At 41.1% G+C, this 22,923-nt stretch overlaps 1 protein-coding gene across 5 annotated transcripts in view; it reads left to right on the forward strand.

Annotated features, from left to right (window-relative positions):
• Window positions 1–3,690: 3,690 nt before the first annotated feature.
• DCLK2 (doublecortin like kinase 2) overlaps window positions 3,691–22,923 on the forward strand; it is a 92,849-nt gene continuing 73,616 nt past the window's right edge. For 2 of the 5 annotated variants that reach the window (XR_011324224.1, XR_011324228.1), the window contains exons 1-2: window positions 3,692–4,851; window positions 18,630–18,964. Coding sequence is in view for 2 of the 5 variants with exons in the window: in XM_069780517.1 (XP_069636618.1) it covers window positions 4,428–4,851; window positions 18,630–18,964 (759 nt within the window). In the remaining 3 variants the exon portion in view is untranslated. Of the gene's footprint in view, window positions 4,852–18,629; window positions 18,965–22,923 lie in introns of all 5 variants that reach the window. The other 3 variants (XR_011324223.1, XM_069780517.1, XM_069780523.1) reach the window with 3 other exon arrangements.

Genomic DNA, 22,923 nt, shown 5'->3' on the forward strand with positions numbered 1-22,923 from the left:
TCACAGATACTGGATTCAGACCTTTCTCTAACTGTGATACATTAAGATGTACTAAGATAATTCAATATTCAATGAGCCTCAGACTCACATTCCCACTAATCAGCAAGTGTTAATGTACAAGAACATGCAGCATAAGGAGATTATGCCTGACTGAGGGCTAAAGCATCTTCCTCATGCCACCTATGTGGCATAAACCTATGCCGATGTATTTCTTTGTATGTTTTGTTTCTGTATAGTTATCTACATTCACATTTGCTATTTTAAAAGCAATACTATATTCTACATGGGATTCATGGAGAAACTGTTGAGTGGATGAAAAGAATACGGTTGAAGAGAAGGTTGTTGGTTCCAGTCTGACTTCTCTGCTACTCTAGCAAGTTGCTTAAACTTTGGTTTATTTTGCCTGTCAACCCTTTAAATGTGCTAAATAACTTGAATTCCATTGATTCCAATCAGGAAGGTAAGGAGTTCAGGTAACAGAAGAAGAGACATTGTGTCTGGTGGTAAAGTTTTCTTGGTTTCCTTTTAGAATTTTCTTGGAGGGTTGCTTGTTACAAAAAAAAAACCAAACAACCCCAAACCAATGGACCAAAACAAAACCAAAAAACAAAACACACACGAGGTCTTCTAGATGCAGGAAGAGATTTAAACCAATAATTCATTATGCCTACCACAATAAAGCAGAATTAAAAAAACAAAGCAAAGACAGGAGGGAGAACTGATTAATTAGATGGACATGAAAACTGGAAGTTCTTTTCTTTTGAAATAGGAAATGTATATTTATAGAATAAGAATATCCCAAGAATGAATTATAATAACATTTTCATGGTATCAGGAGATTTAGGTTAATAAGCAAAGTATCATTTATGCATGTAACATTGCTTGCTGTTAAGTGAACTGCTAATTTATCAACCCTATTTGTAAAGATGAAGTGGAAAGAAGATAATGGGATTGCATAGCTAAGTTCCATACAGAACTGCATATCAAGCACACTAATTTTCTCATGTGTGACAGCAAATGTAGTTCAACTGCATATGGGCTTGTTTTGGGGTTGTATTCCTCATCTTTGAAAGTCTTTGAAAACATCTCTGTATGACTACAGATAACTCTCTAGGGGAAATAAGGCGGCAAGGAAAAGGCAAAGCACACATACAAATAGAAGCACTGTGAAACCTTCCCAATGGGTGCTTAGAGAGCTTATTAAAAATACAAACAACATCTGAAGAGAAGCAAAAAGGAAGAGCACAAGTTGTGGCAACATGTTTGAGGTGCCACTAGGAATTTGCTTGGCAGTTACACATGCTGGTCTAATTGCAACCTCTCTGTAAATAGCCTCTTAATATAGAAGTAGTTTAGTTTTGCAGGCCAGAAGTCAATTTCATGTTTAGATGCTCTGTAAAACACTGTGGCTGTGCAGACTTCAAAAACTCTCTGTAGTGGGGATTCCCTTTGAGGCAGAGAGAGAATTTTCCTGGTCAAAAGCGTGAGAATTCCCTTTTAGTTTCACTTTACTGTAGGGGTTGTATAAAATTCCTTTCCCCCCATCCCATCTCTAGCTAGACACTTCAGAAGTTAGAGCAAGTCCTACACGTGACATATCCTACCACCCGACAAAACAACTTGAAACCAATAAAATGTCTACCCTGACACTGAATTCTCCAACCTAAATTCAGTCAAAGACACAGTTAATATATTAAATTCATATATATATTTTACACGTTCATCTGCATGAGTCCTCTACACATAGTTGAGCACTATACTGTGGATAGTAGGCAATAGTTAACAGCTGGGAGGAGGTAGGTGTGTATGAGGGGAAGACTAAACTTCCCTGAGGGTTTATGGTCTGCTTCTGAGCAGATTGAAAAAGATTAGGCCAAATAATCTTCAGCTGCTTAAACTAATTTGACTTGTTCTGCAAAGACTAGACAGGCCCATGCAATGTGGTCCCATTTGGGAAAAATACAGCCTCACAGCTGAGACCAATCCACTTTGGAGCAAAGTTACACAGGTGAGTTTGAACTTCACCTGTGTAATTTTGCCTGTAAACAGGACTAGAAACTACACATCAAAACCAGCCTAGAAAGTTGTTACCTACTGTTTTGTGGCTTCTAGGTCCTAGTTCCTAGGCAAGACCTGCACATCTAGTCTTAATAGGTGTATTCATGCCCCAGGTGTAACAAAACTCCCTTGTTCAGTTAGTTCCTTCTGTTGATTTTACCACCAGAGGAGATAATCCAGCTCCATGGTTTATCACTTCCTTTTGCTTGTGGAGGTTTCCAGGCATCACAGAAGTTGACACTTTAGGAAAGAGTGAAATTCACTGATGTTTTCCATGTATTGTCTTTAGGAATATTGTAGCTAGATTTTTAATCTACTTTGTAATAAACCCAGTAATAATGGTAAGGTTAATGTTTGACTTTATTGGTCTTTTGAAACACAAAAAGTGAAAAATAATAAATCCATAGAAAGCGTGGCAAACAATATTTTCAAAAACTGCTGAAACATAAAACCAAACATAGATAAATCTTCTTAGCCAAATCTCTTCCCTTTCCCAGTATGTACAAATAGACAAAAAACATATCTCCTAAGCTTTGTAGAACATCTCTACTGAACAGACTTCTGTCCTAAGTGTGAAAAGGACTTTCATAAACCTATCCTCTCCTGTATGTGTCTTTCAGTTACTAATTTGATTTTCATATAAAGAAGCTCCCCCCTGCAGCAATTACGCTTGCAATGCAGAGGATCAACCATAGTGCCACCTCCTGACACCGAGTAAGTGGTGTGGAGAAGGATGGGCAAAGGTTCTTATGGGCCCAGCACAAAAGAGCAGAAACTGTGACCCCCTGTAATGAGGTAACACAGCTGGAATCTCCCAAAGCAAGAGACCTGGGGAAAAAAAAAAAAGCTAAGAGCTGTACCTAGTTGTAAATGCCCTTTACATTTTTAATGTACTCATTACATCAAGAAAAGAAAATATATTCTGTAGTAGTTGAAAATAAGTTGTAAAAAAGTTGAAATCGCATCCATTTCAATGCATCTGCCAAAAGTTACTTTGACTTGAGCGGCCTAGGGAGCACTGAGAAACTACCCGGGGAATCTGTGAACTGTGGGCTAAAGCACGTTGAGGAGGTTAAGACTGTGGGAACGGGAGCTGGGCTTATTTGGTTCCTCAGAGAGGGTAGGAAGCTCAGTAGCAGTGGCGTTCACAAATGAAAAAGGGAAATGGCAGGGATACGTAGTTTTCTGTTCTGGGAGATGTATTTTAGGGAGAAGGCCACATAGAAAGGAGCCCTCGAGGCATTTTTAGCATTTTAACCGAGTAACTGGGTCAAAGTACGGCCAGGAGAGGGCTAGCAGACAGCTCCACCGGTACGCCTGAGGGGGCGGTGGTTCGATGGACAAGTCCTGTCAGAACCGCCGCGAGAGGGACAGCGCTGCCCCTGCGGGAAAGCTGCTTCCCCCGAATCCTTCTTCTTTCCTAGAAGGACCCCCTTCCCCTCTCGCTTCGTCACCTGAGCCCCGCCGGGAAGCCGGCCGCGTCACCAACGCGGCTCTCGCCCCGCTCAACGCCCGTCCCCCGCCGCCGCTGGGGACAGCGGCGCCACGGCGCCCGCCTGGAGCCGAAGATGGCGCCGCCCCCGCCCGCCCCTCCTCGCGCCCGCCCTCACAGCGGCCGCGCGTCCCCGCCAAAGGCTGCGCCGCCCGCCCGGCTCTAGGGCCTGGCAGCAGCCCCGCCCGCCCTCCGCTTCACCGCCAGCGGCCGGGCCGCGGCTCTCGCTCGTCCCGCCGGATCCGCTGCGGTTGTTTTCTTTCTGAGGCGGGCGCTAGCAGCGCCCTTGCCCGCGGGAGGACCCGGGAGGTTGCGCCGCTCCTCACGCTGACTGGCGGCCGCTGGCGCCGCGGGGGGTCCTGGTGCCCCCGCGCCGGGACCACAGCCAGATCCGGAGCCAGCCGGGAGCTGGCGGAACAGGCGCTGCGTCCCCACCACCTCTCTCCCGCGGAGTCAGCAGAGAAGAGGCTGAGGAGAGGACTTGCGCGCAACCGGCGTCCTCCGCATTGTGCGAGCCTGCATGGGCACGGCGCGGGGGCGCGGCCGTGGGGCTTCCCCGAGCCTCCCGCCTCCCGGCCGTGCGCTCGCACCCTCCCCGGCATCGCCTGTAGCCGCCAGGCGCCGAGTTAAGGCATGAGGGATGCTTTTGTGCTCGCCTGCGGGCGGAGCAGCGGGTAACGGCGGAGCTAGCGGCAGCCGGAGCCGCGATTGCGGGGCAGGTCGGGTTGCCGCGGTCACCCGCAGCCCTCCCGGCGAGAGAGGCCGGGCGCGATGCTGAATTGAGCGACCGGAGTCTTTGCAAGCGTGGGGGCAGGCTTAGCAGCCCGTAGCCGGCCTGGGTCCCAGCGGAGCTGGCAGGGCGGGCGGGCAGCTCCCCATGGCGAGCAGCCGGAGCATCGAGCTGGAGCACTTCGAGGAGCGGGACAAGAGGCAGCAGCGTGCCGGGCCGCGCCGCGGCGGCAGCGGCTCCGGCAGCGGCGGCGGCGGCGCGGGGCCGCGGGGCAACGGGCTGATCCCCAGCCCGGCGCACAGCGCCCACTGCAGCCTCTACCGGACGCGGACCCTGCAGGCGCTCAGCTCGGAGAAGAAAGCCCGGAAAGCCCGCTTCTACCGCAACGGGGACAGGTACTTCAAGGGCTTAGTGTATGCCATCTCCACCGACCGCTTCCGCTCCTTCGACGCCCTCCTCGTTGAGCTCACCCGGTCCCTGTCGGACAACGTGAACCTGCCCCAGGGCGTCCGCACCATCTACACCATCGATGGCAGCAAGAAGCTCACCAGCCTGGATGAGCTGGTGGAAGGTGAGGGGGGTCTACCGGGCCGGGGGCAAGTAGGGCGCAGGCTGCGGGCAGCGCTGCCCTGGCATGTCGAGGTCCAGCAAGAGGTGGCGTGGGGCCTGATGGTGGGTTGCAGGCTCTCCCTGGGGTGGGCTTTCCTCTCGCTACCCTGTTCAGAGCCGAGAGAGGTCACCTTGCTGAAAATTGGCAGCCGTGGGAGCCCCTGAGGTCAGGTGGGCTGGGGTTGCCTGCCGCTGTGAGGTGCGGTAGGCCTCATTTTCCCAGTGTGGACCGTCCACTTCTCCCATCACCCGGACAGGTGCTGTCTGTAATGCGTGGGGGTTGACTCTAATGGTCGTTAAGCAGCAGGTACTCTTTCATCTACAAGAACCATAGCAAAGTTCTTGGCTACCTTTCAGTCATGTCCATTTGTAAGAGAGGGAAATGCTGTAATTTAGTTCTCTGACAGTCATTGATGCCTTGCTGTGGCTTAAGCTTTCGGAGAGAAAGCCCCTGTGCTGTGAAAAGGGATATTATACCCTACCACTAAAACAGATTGGTGTAAAGTCCTATTTTCAAATATGATCAGAGTGATAGAGGGAATTATCTACCTTGTCTGACTTTCAAAAGCATTTTATAGAATCAAATGCTGTTCAGAATTGTCCCTAAGTAGCTTTTGATAATGGGACTTAGCTGCTAAGGTTATGTAGACCTTGCAAATCTGAGCAGAGCAGCGCTTGACTACATCTCAAAATGGGGCCAGATGTACTTTTTTCTGAATGAAACATATGCCTCTTTTTTTGTAGGGAATGATAATTAGCAGGACAAAGAGCAGAATTCACCTGTGTTCTCAACTGGTGTCTTAAAATGCAGTTTAAACTCAGCATTACATGAATCAGCCTTTCTAATGTATTGGTTATGTTGTGTATGCTGTGAGGTTCATAATCAATTTACACTTGATGCTTCTCAGTTATCTAATATATCAACCACTGCAGTCCTCCACCCAGTTACTCTATATGCCACATGTAGCTGATTTGCATTAATGAAGTAGTAGGATTTGTAGGTCTTCTAATGCCTCATCGTTTTTAGGCTTTCAGCTGTGAGTCCTTTAAGCTTTGATTTGGAAACTTGCATTTTCAAAGCAATGCTGAATCACACCTGGAGAATTTGATGAGAAAGGGAACCTGAAGACCTTTATATAATCCACCAGTAAAGGCACTGGGTGTTAGGGACCAGCCACTCCAAAACATGCAAGAGGAAGGGAGAGGCTACAGCATTTGCTGTATCAAGGGGGTCTCACTTAAAAAACATATGCATGAAAATGCACTTCATAATAGTAACATAGTGCCTGAGGGCTTTCCCTATCATGTGATCTACCATAAGGCTGTTCCATAGTCAAAACAGAGGAAATGTGAAATGGATGTAGAGTCAAATGCCAACTCTGTGGTAACAAAATATATGTGAAATCAACCAAAGACTTTTCTATGATTTGGTGATTAATTTAGAGATAGCTAAAAAAAAAAAAAAAGATGCTGGAGTGGGGATGGTAGGGAAAGGAGACAAAGCAAAAATTGGATAAACTAATGATTACTTGGGCTGACTTTTGAAATGTTGCAGAAGGAAAGATCTTAAGCTTTTATGGCTTAAAACAAAGACAAAATGACTTGCTGGCCAACAGTATAAATGCAGCGTATACTCTCACAACTCTGCTTTCAGTTATTAACTTTAAAATAAAAACTTGCTTCCTGTCTGGTCAAATACAAAGAGTGACCTTTGTCATTGCTCTTTACTGGAAGAATAAAGCAAAACAAATGTCACCACTGAAATGCCACTTCCCTGCTTTATCAGTAAAATAAAAGTGGAAAAAAAGAGTCCCAATTACTTGGTCATCTATCCATGACCAATACAACTCTTGGGAATCTTAAGAAAATGCTGTAGCATCATAATTGAATTAGTATGTTCTCCAGTTAGCATGCCAAAAACTTTACCAGTGTAAGTCTAATCACTATACAGAGAAAGGAAAGCATATACAGGGGCAGGAAGAAAGCAAACAAGTAGCAAATACATCATTTCCTTGAAATTATCTGAGCTTTTTGCCAGCTGTTTTCTTCTTAAGATGCTAGAAGAGGATCTGATTTTATTTTATTTTCTTTATTTCTTGTAGTTCCAGCACAGCAAAGTTGAATTTCTGCTCTAGAATAAATACTTAACATTGGTGATATTCTAAAGTTTGAACTGCAATAGCACCAGAATTAGTTTTGAATGGTGTTTTGTTGTATTACTTTTCAGTTTTCAGAAAGGAAGATAAAATTAAAGTGCTGTTGTGTATGCCAGCTATAGGCTGAACACCAGACCGAACATGGCTACTTGATGTATTACCTAATTGACTAGTCTGCACATCATAGAATCATTTAGGTTGGAAAAAACCTTAAAGATCGAGTCCAACCATCATCCATCTCCACTAAACCATGTCCTGGAGTACCTTGTCTATGTGGTTTTTGAATACCTCCAGGGATGGTGACTTCCAGCACTTCCCTGGGCAGCCTATTCCAATGTCTGACAACCCTTTCAGTAAAGAAGTTTTTCCTAATATCCAACCTAAATTTCCCTTGCTACACCTTGAGGCCATTTCCTCTCATCCTATCTCCAGCCACCTGGCAGAAGAGACCAGCACCCACCTCACTACAAGTCCCCTTCAGGTAGTTGTAGAGAGCGATAAGGTCTCCCCTCAGCCTCCTTTTCCCCAGACTAAACAACCCCAGTTCCCTCAGCTGCTCCTCATAAGACTTGTGCTCCAGGCCCCTCACCAGCTTGGTTGCCCTTCTCTGGACACGCTCCAGCACCTCAATGTCATTCCGGTACTGAGGGGCCCAAAACTGAACACAGTACTTGAGGTGCAGCCTCACCAGTGCTGAGTACAGGGGGACAATCACCTCCCTGCTCCTGCTGGCCACGCTATTTCTGATAGAGGCCAGGATGCCATTGGCCGCCTTGGCCACCTGGGCACACTGCTGGCTTATGTTCAGCCGGCTGTCAACCAGCACCCCCAGGTCCTTTTCTGCCAGGCAGCTTTCCAGCCACTCTTCCCCAAGCCTGTAGCGCTGCATGGGGTTGTTGTGACCCAAGTGCAGGACCCGGCACTTGGCCTTGTTGAACCTCATACAATTGGCCTCAGCCCATCGATCCAGCCTGTCCAGATCTCTCTGTAGAGCCTTCCTACCCTCAGCAGATCGACCCTGCCTCCCAACTTGGTGTCGTCTGCAAACTTGCTGAGGGTGCACTCAATCCCCTCACCCAGATCATTGATAAAGATATTAAACAGAACAGGGCCCAACACCGAGCCTTGGGGAACACCACTTGTGACCGGCTGCCAACTGGATTTCACCCCATTCACCGCTACCCTCTGGGCTCAGCCAGCGAAGAGTACACTTGTCCAAGCCATGAGATGCCAGCTTCTCAAGGAGTATGCCGTGAGAGACAGTGTCAAAGGCCTTGCTGAAGTCCAGGTAGACAACATCCACAGCCTTTCCCTCATCCACTAGGTGGGTCACCTGGTCACAGAAGGAGATCAGGTTGGTCAAGCAGGACCTGCCTTTCGTAAACCCATGCTGACTGAGCCTGATCCCCTGCTTATCCTGGACTTGCCATGTGAGTGCTCTCAAGACAAACTGTTCCACAACCTTCCCTGGTACCGAGGGCAGGCTGACAGGCCTGTAGTTCCCCGGATCCTCCCTCCGACCCTTCTTGTAAATGGGTGTCACACTGGCAAGCCTCCAGTCCTCTGGGACCTCCCTGTTGACCAGGATTGCTGATAGATGATGGAGAGTGGCTTGGCAAGCACCTCCGCCAGCTCCCTCAGTACTCTTGGATGGATCCCGTCTGGTCCAATAGATTTGTGAGTGTCCAGATGGCGTAGTAGGTCACTATTTCCTCATCAGTGTTGTTGAACTGGTGCATGGAATCGCACCAGTTCAGGTTCAGTAGTAGCAGCTCTATGAAGTGAGCAGAAGGTGAGTGCTCAGCCACCTTTGCCAAGCCAGCAAGATCTGCATTAAGCCTCCCTAAACTCAAGCCTGTGTGCGTAGCTCTTGGACATTGACGTGCACCAGTGCAGGCAAGCTCTTTAAGGACTGTTTGCCATTTATTGGGTTAATATCTTTCTGGGGTGTAAAAGCTGGCAATATCAAATTCTGTATCATAATAGTCCAAACTAGCTGAATTGACTCATTGATGAGTGCTTTTTGGGGTTTGGCCATATTTGGCAATCTTTTTTACTGTTTATCATTTTAAGAGGAAAATAGCTAATGCACAAACATACTGTAGATTTCAAGTATTACTGTTACAGGTTGAGTTAGTTAAAAATTTGACCAGATCATGTTTGTTAGTCAAAAATTGGCAAGCTGCATTTTAAGCATATTGCTTTTCTTAACTGGATATGACAGTCAAAAAAGCATGCTCTGCTGGACCAGCCTAGGCAAATATCATTTATATTCCCAGCCCCTGTAGATTAGGGAACATGATGGCTTATGAGTTTGACAGTTTTCATTGCTTTCTTGGAATGGGAGGAGTGAAGAATTTCATTGTCTGCTCCTGATCTTGTTTGAGCAGACAGATCCAGAGAGGAGATGGGGATTGGGAATATTACGACTTTCTTATAGTTTTCTTTCTTTCAACTTTACTATCAGACTTTACACTCCTAAATAGGAGATTCCATGTGTAATTTTATATTTTCCCTTCAATAGCAATAATAGAATAATAGTTTCATTTTTATTCTCTGCCAAAGTTAACTAAGTGTTTGTCTAAATCCTTCAGTTTTCTTTAAAAATGTAAGCTTCCTAAAGCTTAGCACAATGGTAATAGTAAGAACTGTGCAGTTCTTTAGTGCTAAGGTTTGTGTTTTACACTGATGTCAGTCATGCTCTGTCTTGCTATTCTGTGCTTTCATTGTCTTGGTAGTCAAAGACATGGAGGATCCTGATTGTTAAGGTCTCCTGCAGAGCTGGGAGATACTGTTGGATTTTGGGAGAGGAAACCAAGCATAGACTATTCCTGGCAAGAAAAGTTATGTTGATTTGGCATGTGATAGGGAATTTCTCTAGTTCCCTAGGTAGGAAGCATTGCTAAGAGTCTTCATTCTTTCAACTACAATGCTTAATTAATACAGTCCTTTATAAAATATCAGTAGTTCTGTCTGCACAGTTGTGCAGACAATCAACAGGCACCTGTAGGGAAGTCTTTGGGCAGGAGGTGGGAAGGTTCTGAGCAGGGCAGTCCTAATGCGTGGCTAAGACATGTAGCACAGGACAACATCTGCTTTGAGGAAATGGGCTCTGCCACACTAATACAGAGTAAAAGAATGTTTTTGAAATGAGGTATTGAACAATCCAAGTATTTTCTGCCTTAGATCATTGTTATTGTTACTGCATATTACATTTTAATCCTGCTTAAGTATCTGTGATTCTAGTCAATGCATGCTGTTATATTAGGTCAAGAATATCTTTTGTCAGGGCAAGCAGATGGTAACACCAAGTAGGCAGTTTGTATTTTTGCTTTTTCCAGAAGGTATGATTACCTTCCTGCACTAAAGCTAAAAGCTGTAATGCTTTAAAAAGAGGCAAATGTAGCAGGTTTAACAAAGGGTAAAAAGGAAGGATAAAAGAAGGATTAAAAAACATTACGAGCATATGCTTCCAAATACATGTTCGAATCACAAATATATGTTCAAATAGTTACACAGTCCTGGAGCAGTGGGGTGTGGATGTGAAATATGGATGTAATTGTTAGTTAACTTCCCATCCAAGCAAAATAAAATAGTTCCACCACTGTGCATCTCTTAGTTTCAGGGATGGGAGAAATGTAATTTACCCAAAAAGAGTTATTTACTTACTGTGGAGGAGGCATGTGGCATTGGGTGAGTTTGATACCGGGTGGCCTTAACTGTCTTCTGAAAGAAAGCTTTTATTCTGCCTGAGCAGGTGGTTGGACCAGATGACCTCCAGAGGTCCTTTCCAACCTCAACTGTTCTGTGAAAGCTTGTGGGAAGCTGTCACCTGAACTTCCTGACGAAATGAAGTCAAAAGAGAACTAGGAGCAATTAGTCTTCTGCTAAAATCCTGGTTGCCATCCCAGATTTTAAAAAGTGCATGGGGAACTTAAATGCTATAGATGAAGAGCGTGACTTATACAGGGTTATTGGAGGTCACGTGAAAGTGAAGGAATCCTAAGAAACTGATGAGGAAGGAAGTTCTGTGAAAGGAAGGAAAGAGAGATCTAAATAACCTAATCCTTCATAAAAGGGGTTTTATTATTAGATCAGTCCTTTTATACATGCTGTAAATATACTGTTCTGGAAATCTGCTTGGCTTTGTGTTACAGAACACAAAAAGGGTACTCTCTTGTGATTCCTAAAGTGAGAAGGGTAGTAGCCCTAATAACTACTGTGCTATGCTGAATAAGCAGCTTTTGGCATCCTTGAAACTAATGAATTCCACCAAAAGAAGCTGAGGAACATGAGATGGATAGATGAAATGTACCTAGAAACCTGCCCTGTCCTATGTGCTTCCTGGGAGCACAAGCTTAAAAAATATGGAGACTAACGGTTTTCTTTCTGTAGGGATGTTTTTACCTGTGTCAGCTATATCATTCTCTGTTATGTAGCATGTCATTTAAAAACATGATGCTTTATGTGATTCTCAGGAGATAGTAGTTAGTGTTTGTTAACAACTTGCAAAAAGCAAGCCAGAAAACCTTGTTCAAAGACTTTTGTTTCAAATATCCCAACTTGGGATTTTTGAGTGTTGTACACTTAATTGCTTCCTTGCATTACCTACTACATGGCCTATCCACAGTTGGTTTTTAACCTAATGCTAAGGAAAGTGCAGTATCTACAAGTCTTTCTTCAGTAGTCTGTTTTTAAGGACAAAAAGTCTGAATGTTTCTAGGTTAAATGCCTAGCAGTGGGCTTCAGCTCACAAAACTTGTGCTGTGAAGAACCCCAAGTTGTCAGGCAGCTGTGTTTCCTCAAAACTGCACATAGTTGCAAGTGATGTACACTTGCGATACAAAAGGACAAGATACATCCCTCTTTTCCTATCAGTACCTAAAACTGCATGGCTGAAGTTTTGAGAGTTCACATACACCCTACTCTCTTTATCCTTGCATTTATATCTTGAAAGGTGAGCTAGACATGTTTCCTGTGAATAACAGCATTGAAGAAACAGATGGCAAAAGAAAACCTTTGTAGATGAGTTTTTAAGTAAGCGAACCAGTATTTAGACTACTGGTGGTCTATGGCTATTTAGCAGTCAAACTGACCAACGTAGTCTTATTTTCTCTTTTATCCATTCTCTGTGTTCATCTGTATTTTACTGTTGTGAGGGAGTGGCAAGTATCATGCATGTTTCAACTGTTAGCTCTCTGAAACTGGAATGCTATAGCGTGCTTAAACTGTATATGCACAGCACACACACACGTCTTGCTTCATGGATAGTGCATCTGGTTATTAATTCAGTACAGGTAAATTATTTAAAGGCAGGTAATGTTTTCTTGTTAATAGGCAATGTTTCATGTCTTCTAGTTGTTTTTCTGATGTTAATAAGGCATAGAGCTTCAGAAGTAGACTTACTCCATTTGTTTGTATTGTGACCCAAAATATCAGCAGATGTTACTCCTTTTAAGTGAGCATATGCCCCGTTTGAGGAATTTTTGGTGGTAGCAGGATTTCTTCATGAAAGAACTGACACTTTTAGATTGTTCTGGGTACTGTCATGAAGCATCGGATGGATGACACATAAGCTCTGTTGAAATTACAATGCCAACTTATAAGGACGTTTCATACTTCTGTCAAAACCGCTCTGCAGCCTGGTTAAACTTTCTGCTGTAGAATAGTCTGGCTGCATTCAGAGTCCCAGCTGTAACCTACGTCTGTAATTCTTGCATTTTTTTCTGCATTAAAAAAAAAAGAAGAAAGTGTTGCTTAATAGATTTTTCTACTTCATTAGTCTATAGTTTACTTCTTTACCTGCAAATCTCAATGTAATGTTAGTGACTAACTTCATGATCTGGTTTAAAAACTAGGGAGCTGATTCATGTTAATGCTAACGTAAGCTAAAAACATGGTCTTTTTTAACTGCTATGACTGTGTGCCAGTTAAGGCTAGTATGCATTAGCTTTAAAATCTTTCAAGACTATAAATGGAAAGTGGGCCTTCAAACTGTAAAATTGACCATATCAAAGTCAGCAATGTAAATATTTGAAGTATTGTTTATGCCTGTTTGTGAAGTTGTGTCAACTTTCTAGGGCTGGTAGATGTACAAATGACAAAAAAAGCTACAGCCTGAGCTGCAGCCTGATCAAAATGCCACTGAAGTCTCAGAAAATATTTTCTTAGTAATTGAGATGATATGCATTTAGGTTAGACACTCATTCAAGGCATTTAGTGAAACAGCCAGGCTTGTTTATGTATGTAATTTTAACTGTAAAGTTATCTGTTACTTTGTTAACAATGTTTGACATCAATTTGACTGGTTTAAACCTCCCCAAAATGAAGTGCTGTATGTTACATTTCACAAATACTGGTTTTCTGGGAGAGTGTGGAGATTATCAGAAGTGTGTATTTATACATTAATTAATCCCAAGCAGATTCAAAATCAGGTCATAAGTTAAAGCTGTGAGCAAATATTATGTATAACGTTACACTGTCAGGTTTTTACCTACAAAATGTAACATAAAAGAGAGAGAATACTCTTACAAATGACTTGATGTTTTTTCCAGATAGACATACACAAATGCTTTTTCTACTTAGGAGGATGGCTAAAATAACAAATTAAATAATAGCACAGTGTTAAAAAATTAATGCCTGCTCATCAAGGGGTGGTGTTTTCTTAGGTATGCTTTTTCATTACACCATTCTGTAGGAAAGTTTCCTGTAGTGAACTTTATAGGTGTGATTTAACCTACCTTGCCATTTTTTTTCTTAAATATTTTCTTCTGTTGAATAATCAGTCCTATACCTCTGTTAAACTAAACAAATCAATGTTTAACTCATTCCTAGAAAATAATTCTTTATGCAGAAAGCAACAATTGGTTTCCTAATTATATTTGTTTCTAGCATTTTTTTTTTTGTATTTTGCAAGGTTCTCAATAGAACTTGGAAACTGTGGGTGAAGTCCTGGCTGTGGTGAAATCATCTTCAGTTGAAGTAGTAATTTCAATAGAGTAAAAACTTTGGCCTTTGTCTTTTAAGTCATGAACCAAGCATATCACTCGGTGCATGTGTTTTCTCACTTACAGTCCTTGCTCTAATCCTGCCATATGTGCCTGCCTTGCAGGTGTAGTTGTAAAATCTGTTTTCCGTGTAGAACCTGTGTTACTAAGTTTAGTTTATGTGACTGGTATAAGAAAGCAGGCATAGAATTTAAAGCACTTACTAAACAATCTGTAATATACTACGGTTTTAAATTAATTAGTCATTCCTATATCTGCCAATTATAGGAAATTTTGCAATCAGTTTTGCCAGATACTTTTTTTTTTTTTAAAGCTAAAATAGTTTGTGCTTCAACTTAAGGCTAGGCTACATGCAGTTGAAACAAGTTATTTGAAATTCATTCTTTACAGGTATTATGTTGTTTTAAGTTGAAAGCACTTCCTATTTTTTTCATCAGGAAAAGAAAACTAAGACCTCTGCATAAAGGAAAAGAAATAATAAGAAATCTGTAGTAAACGGGTATTGCAACCTATTCAGATAATCAAGACATTATTTTATTCATTAAACGAGCAAGGGAACTAGTAGAAGGCAAAGAGTTTTACACTGCTATTTTAAAGAAATAAAGATCCTTTCAGATTAATACTGACTGAAAATTTTATAACAGGACAATTTCTGCTGTCCTAAATGGTGTTGTAGTACTGCTCTGACAGTAGAGCACATTTCATGATAGTATAAAGAAGATAGTCTGTTATGATATGTGTCCGTAAAAGACAAAGCTAGCATACCATATTGAGATTCTTCTATGGTAAATCCTGTAGCAAAGGGACCTTTTGTTCTCTATCTTCTTTACATAAAGCAAGCAATTTATTTCAAGTTGGAGAGTCTGTTTTGAAATAGTCTTAATTTTGAGAGGGTTTTGTGTTGTTTGGGTTTTTTTTTAACTTTATTAATTTAAGCTTCGGCCCTAAGGTGTAACTTTGAATTGTCTTGTGTGCATTTTTTGGTTGTTTTTTTTTTAATGGTCTAGGAATTGCATTCTTTTTGATTTTGAAAGGATAATTCTGAAGATGCTCAATGATGGTGAGTTTTGAGGTATCTTGTAGTGCTGATTGCTAGAATTTAACTCTTTTGCACGCAGCTGGACAGGCTGCATTGAAGAGGTTACTCTGAAGTGATAGGTAACTTCATGTATTGAAGCTTATGTAAAATCTTTGAGATGCTAGGGCACTCAGTGTGTTTAGAAATGTATTGTCACGTGCAGGATGCTGTCAGGTTTATTTATATATAAATTATTATCAGAGGATGATTGAACATTACCAAAGTCTTATGCAGATCAGTAAACTTCAAAGCAAGTGGTCAAGAACTTTCCAAAGTTGAATGCCTGATATTATGCACCCAGAATAATGACTAAATTACCTTCTGTTCATTTTTTGTAGGACAAAATAATAATTAGCGTTCTTAACCAACATGCACACACAAAAAACAAAGTCACTTGCTAGGTGAATCCATAAAAAATTTAGCATGTAATCATCATGGAAAAAATTGTCCTAAGTGTGCTGATTTTGGCTGGGATAGAATTACTTGTCTTCATAGTAGCTAGTATGGGGCTGTCTTTTGGATTTGTGCTGAAAACACTGTTGATAACAAAGGGATGTTTTGGTTATTGCTGAGCAGTGCTCACAGAGTCAAGGCCTCTTCTGCTTCTCGCACCACCCCACCAGCGAGTAGGCTGAAGGTGCACAAGAAGTTGGGAGGGGACAGAGCAGGGACAGCTGACCCCAACTGACCAAAGGGATATTCCAGACCATATGGCATCATACTCAGCATATAAAGCTTGGGGAAGAAGAAGGAAGGGGGGGACATTTGGGATGATGGCGTTTGTCTTCCCAGGTAATCACTACGCGTGATGGAGCCCTGCTTTCCCTGGAGATGGCTGAACATCTGCCTGCTGATGGGAAGTGGTGAATGAATCCCTTGTTTTCCTTTGCTTCCGTGCACAGCTTTTGCTTTACCTATTAAACTGTCTTTATCTCAACCCACAAGTTTTCTTGCTTTTATCCTTCTGATTTTCTCTCCCCCATCCCACCGGGAGTGAGCAAGCGGCTGTGTGGTGCTTAGTTGCTGTCTGGGTGAAACCATGCCAGGGTTCTATGTCACACAGTAAACTAGTTGTAGAGGGGAGAATAACAAAATATCAGCACTTATAATGTTAGTAAATCTATTGGTATGAATTAGAACTACCAGTTTCTTTGAGATGCTTCTTATTTGGCAGCACTGTGTTTAGAGACAGACAGCTTCATGGCTTATTAGAAATTGTTCAGAAAATAAGCATGGTCCTTTGAATCTAGTATTAGAGGACGTAGAGGGGGAAGCCTTTGCTTTCTGTTGCAGCTGGGCTGCTGTAATGAAACTTGAACATCTCATGCTATTTCACAATAACAGGATAGATGAGTGAAAGGTTTCTCAAAACAGCTGTTGAAAGAGAACCGTCCGCCTATTTAGAATCATAGGATAATTTAGTTAGGAAGAGACCTTCTGAGATCATCTCATCCAATGTCTTGCTCAAAGCAGGTCTGACTAAATCAGATTGCTTGGAGACTTGCTGAAACTTAGCATGTAGTTCTGGGGCAGCATAAGCATCTAGGCCACCACAGTTCTTCCTAAACTGTGTGGGTTTTTTTTTTCCCCCTACCTGTAGATTAGTGCTAGTATGCATGCAGCTGTGTGCAAATCCCATTCAAGGAGTTTATGGGCTGGAACCAGCTCATTTTTCTTTGCGCTTTTTTCGGGGAAAGAGGAAGAGTCTTGGTTTTGTCTGTATTGGTTTCTGTTTTGTGCACCACTTGGTCTATGAATATGAGGAGGAATGATGGGGATGAGTGAAGAGAAAGAGTACAGTCAAGGCAGTGGCATCCATAAAACCTCACACCAAATTGTTTCTTTGCACCTCAGTGGAGTACGGTTCCAGTGATGTTTGTGGAGGCAAAACTGGCTGCCAAACTTTCCCCAAAAAAATCATTGTTGACTTAACTATAATCTGTTCTGTTTCAAATACAGCAAGTAAACTTTCAACAAGGTCTAAATACAAGATAAATTAGAAAGCAGTGTAATTGGTATGGGAAAGAAACATGAAAAAGTCTTTTAGCTCACAGTAATTCTTCAGGGGTTTGAAAATAGTTTACTATCTTGCTTTTAGAATAAGCTATACAACTTCTAAGCTAAATCAGCTCTCCAAACTAGAGTTCAGAAAGTAAAAGTATTGTTTAAAAGTTTTCTAGTGTATATCTAAACATAGGTATACATTTTGTAACTTCTACAATACTGTCCAATAGAGGTGCACGTACTCTTTACTCCTCTTGCTGTGTATATAGGAGGTGAGTTTGGTTTGTTCCACCAGTGACCTTGAGTGTGTAGCTTTAATCTTAGAACAGGCTAAGCTTTTTAAGATACAGGTAGCTCTTCTGCCTGGAGGAATGATGTGTTAACGTCAGTGTGGAATGCTTCCCTTTCATCCTGGCAACACTCTGCCTCTTAGAAAAAGTCTTTGGATGTCATCTTGTGAGACCCCAAGGATGTGGGTTACAGAAATAACCCAGAGTTAAAGATGTCCTTTGTCATGATCTGCATCTTGAATATTGCTGTCAGACATTAAGAGTTGTGGTGAACAACAAACAGCAGTTTGAAGAGAAAACTGTCCTCTTCTAAAAAAAAAAAAGCCAGTTAGTCTCCAGCCTTGCATTATGTCAGGGAATGGAGAAAGTAACAAATTCCTTAGGTCTGCATCATGGCTAGTGCCACTTTAAATAATTTGATGTAAAGGTATGTATTACTAGCCTGTGATAACACATTTTGTCCTCTGACCTCCCTTTCATGACTTCAGGAGATATCAGCAGTGCAGGCTTTGAATTAGGAAAGAAATTAAAATGGGGAAGTGTCAATGTCTTTTCATATTCCTGCAGTCTCAAAGTCTCATTTGTGGCCTCAGCAGGTGCTTGTTGGTCTGAAAGATGTTGAGGTGAATACATTTCAACAGTGTATCCTTGGTAGAAAGGCAATAACTCCTGGTAAATTAATGTGTCCTTCAGGGCAAGGATCTTGAGATGCTTGAATTTTATTCTGTTAAAACTTCCTCCTTTTAAAATAATTCATTATTAAACATAGGTATATGTGTACACATCTTGAAGAATATACTTGAGGAATATATAGGGAAGGACCTGTATGTTTGCTGTAGGAGAATGCTCTTAATGTCATGTATTGTGAGCTCAAATAATTTAAGCACTTGCAAAATGACTGCAGTCAGAACTTAGGATCCAAAAGAAATGGGAAATATCTTCAACTCCCTCATTACCCTTTAGTGTTTTGGGTTTTTTTTTTGTTTTCTTTTTAATTAACCAGAGGCCTTTTGAAACCTGTTGAAACCACTCTATGAGAATATTGTTTGGGAAGAAAGCTCTGATAATTTATAGTCCTCCAATTCAAACGGCCTGTGGTTGAAATACAGGCAAATCACTCCTCTGAAAAACTTGTCATTTTTTTAAAAATTGACAAAAAAAGCTGCAAAACCCCTTAAATTATGAAAATGTCATCTTCTTTTCAGGTGAAAGTTATGTATGTGCATCCAATGAACCATATCGCAAAGTTGATTACACCAAGAATGTCAATCCAAACTGGTGTGTGAACATAAGGACTGGGTCCACTCGATCCTTGACATCTTTGACATCCACAAAGAGTGAAGTGAAGGAGAGTAAAGATTTCATTAAACCCAAATTAGTGACTGTTATTAGGAGTGGAGTAAAACCGCGGAAAGCTGTGAGAATTCTGCTGAATAAGAAGACTGCTCACTCCTTCGAACAGGTCTTGACTGACATCACAGAAGCCATTAAGTTAGATTCGGGTGTAGTCAAGAGACTTTGTACACTGGATGGAAAGCAGGTAGGAGAATAAATTGCTGTGACCATCTAATAATGATAAGTTAATCTAATCTTCTTTGTTTTCATAATTTGAATTCTTGTTACTGTATATGCTTTAACCTGCTTCTGAATAAGGACAGTTTAACAAATGGCAGCCTTTAAAATTTTTATTAATATCTACAAAAAATTAAAATGCAAAAGAAGTTGACCACTTTACATTCTAAGTACAAAAAAAAATTTTAAAAAATCTTAAAATATGGTTTTTGTATACTAACTCTATCGCATTGCTAAAAAAAGGTACCTGTTGATTAAGTAATACAGTTTATTTGAAACATTTGAAAGCAAACTTGTTAAAATACATATGTGTTTTCAGAAGCAGAGTCATGTTTTCAGACTACTACATAGTGCTGAGTGGTATAAGAAAAACGTTGCTGCCTCCTTCCATTTCAGTTCCACAGATTGCTATTTAAGTAGCAAAAGGACTGAAAAGTTTTTCTGGAGGTAGTAACTGACATGATCTAAGGTCAAGAATTTTACCTGAAATGAATAATTAGGGGGGGTGGTCATATCTTTGCAACTTGCTTTTGCTTTTAGTTCTACCACTGCAAAAACATGCTGCCAGGATTAATGATGTGGTAGGTCTTTTATTCTCACTCAGAAATACAAAGGAGTGGCCCACAGAATGTTTTGCTGCACCAGGTTTAAGTGTCAGGAATACATTTGCTGTTGATCAGTCAGGTTAATGACTCAGCCCTTTATGGGAACAGGACTTTGATACTTGATACTTTTATTTGACACTGACATGGAACTTTGACAGCATTGACTTTAGTAATACAGAGCAACTCAGGTTGCAAAGTAGATCACGTTTAGTATCAGGTACCTGAACTATTGTATTGTTGACTAAATATTATGGTCCTTGCTCATTCAACAGGTGTTTTTGCACACCTGCATACCTACATATTTGCATGAACTACTTGTAAAAGTTTCAACTGTGTTCAAACAGATGTGGGAATTTTTATTGTCAAGCTTTATATAATGGTTGTAATCCTATAGACTACTTAAAAAGCACCTTTTTGTGTTGAAAGTTGCTAGCAATGTATGGCAGAACAAGTACACTTAGTTTGTCTCAATATGAGGTCTGTCTGGTTATGTTGTGCATGCTGTGGATACACTTTTTATAATTAAGTACTTGAAAAGAACTTGTTCTGTTCTTTGGTATTAAATATAGCGAGGCAAATGCATCACTGAGACTCTTGATTTTTTGGTATTTGGTGGCACTATAATGTGCTCTTTAGTTCTTCTAATAGGTTTGATTTTTAATGAGATTTGTTAACATGATTTGTTAAGAAAGAATCCTTTCTAGGAACATCTGAAATGTGATTTAGTCATGTTTAAATTCATAATAAAATAGCTTTGAGGATACTTATTATACAGTAATTAGTCTCTTCTGCCCATGCAGTCTTCTGTTACTGTCTCAGATAAGATGATTTTAATCTTCTCAAGCAAGTAGATAGAAAGGAAACTGCAAAAACTAGGATTCTTGGTTCAGATTCACCTCTTCTACTGCATCGTTAATACAGTAGAAACTCACAGGCCTGCATTGATGTGGAAGATGCAGTAGTCCATCAGGGATCAATAAAATTAATTAGCATTAAATCTCACATATATTGCTTGCACATTATTGTCACCCGTTTTGGATGATGGCTGTCTTCAGTCCACAGTGAGGACGACCAATCGTTGGTAATGCTCCAAGATAAGTATAAGATTTCTAATTGCTGCAGTACCTCCTCCTGCTCTTTTGTGGTAAAGGCAATAATCAAACTTGGACTGCAGATGTACATGTAGGTGTTCTCAAGCAGGATTGAGAAATCCCTAGTTCTCACTGCTAACAGCCTGCAAATAGCTGCTCCTTACAACAATAGCCTCTCTGTGTAAACTGTTCAGCAGTAGTAGTGCATAAATGTGGAGATCTCCCTTCTATTTGGAAGAAAGGCTGTTTGCTTTTCCATAGGCTTTGCAAGGAGCCTTTGCTTGCACAATCATAGTGTAATCGTGATTTAAGTGGGCATGGGGTATGGTGCCTCAGATAGAAGACCTGTGGCTTTAAGCGCTCTGATAATAAAAGCTGCCTCCTGCTTATCTAGGAAGATAGAGACTTCTGGGGTTTTTGTTTGTTTGTTTCTTTTTCCCCAAAGTGAAGGGCTGACCCCAGTGTTGAGGCAGTAGGGATTTTTTTTTTAGTTTGTTTGTTCATTGCTGGTATATGTAGAGGTTGGTGCCCCAGGGCTTTGTGGGGTTTGGCAAATAAAGAGTTGCTTTGCTGCCAATTACCAATTGGTGGAAATTTCTGAGCCCATTTTCTCTAATGTAGTAATTGCTTATTCTTCTAAATCTGCTAGGGAGGCAGATCTTTTATGTTCATTGTAGTGTTGGCACAGCTTGAAAGGCAACCATTAAAAAAAAAAAGGCATTTTGTAAATGGCTATGTTCCTATAAATGTGGCTCTTGTGTTTCTCAGGGTTTTGGTTTGTTTTTTTTCTTTTCCCTGTTCCTTCATAATTTTATCTCTGAGGAAATACAAGGGTTTTTGTGGTTTTTGTGAGTGAATAGGTTTAGGTTGTATTTTCTGTTTAATATGGAATTGATGCTGAAATTCAGTTGTTTAAAACATGCATGTATAAAATTTGTATCCTTTTATTAAGGAATGTGTTGTTCTGTTAATTTATGGGGTGATTTTGTTTTCCAGTAGAACTATTTAACACATGCAGTAAGAAATGATCATCAAACCAGTGATCTATGAAGAAATCTTCTTAATTTTGAGCAGTACAACAGAAAGAATGTCTTCAAAATTGTTTTTTACTCTTCTGAATTCATTAATCTTGACTGTAGCAACATCTTGATGATAATGGTAACACAGAGAATAACATCCATGTCAGATTTTTCCTTGATTATTGTGTATGAAGACAGACAATTACCTAGCTTTTAACAGTAAGATTTTCTAACATTTACTAGGTTTCCTTTTATCTTCAGTTTCAATATGAGTGCTGTAACAGCATATTAGTGCTTTGTACCCTCAAGTACAGAATTTCTTAACTACATTGATGCAAGGCTGACTTTTTCACTTTTAAGTAGTTGAGCAACGAACTTTTTTTTACCTCCCCAAGACTTTTGTGATGGTTTCTATGTGAGAGAAAATATTCCTGTAAAAGTAACTAGGCTTTAACTTTGCAGTGCAGGCTTCTGCTATTCCAGTCTTTGTGCTTCTTACATTGAGGTTTGCCTAATATAGTTGCTTGACCAAAGTGTTTTCCTTACTTGGCTGCATTTTTCCTGGAATCTGTCACTATCCTACTGTGCAGCAAGGACAGACAGACTGAAACTTCTCCAGTTGGGAAGTTAACCCTTCGTTATCTCGGAAGAGAATGGAGGGTTTCTGTCTTGCTGAACAAGCTTCAAGCGTCAGTCATTGCAAAGTGTAGGGTAGCAAGTTAACTGTAAATTACCTGCACTAATTGTTTAAAAGAATATAATGTATAGAGGGGTTGTGGGGGGAATTTCCTGTGAGAAACTCACAAAAAGCCATACAGAACTCTGAAGCATGTATTATTCGACCCAAAAGAAAATTAAATCTTCAGTCCAGGAAGATAGTAACTTTTTAAGCTTGCATTGTGTTGCAGTTTAATGGATTAATATCCCTAACAGGATTGAAAAGGTGGATGAAGCACCTTTTCTATACTTCATTCCCAAAATAGTGACAATGTACCACAAAAAAGCCTTATTTTAAAGGTCTTTTTTGATGGGCCACAGGTATGTTGGTGGCTATCTCTGAAACTAAAAGCTCCCTAATTTTCTGTTAATGAAGTTTTTCATAAGGTGCTCATTAAAAGTGAATGGATAACTGAAGAAAACAGATATTACAGACTCATCATGCTCTCCTCTCAGTAATTTTTTTATTTTCCAGTGACAGATTTGAAAATTCTT

Source organism: Haliaeetus albicilla, chromosome 1, assembly GCF_947461875.1.
Source record: "Haliaeetus albicilla chromosome 1, bHalAlb1.1, whole genome shotgun sequence".
Lineage (NCBI taxonomy): Eukaryota > Metazoa > Chordata > Aves > Accipitriformes > Accipitridae > Haliaeetus > Haliaeetus albicilla.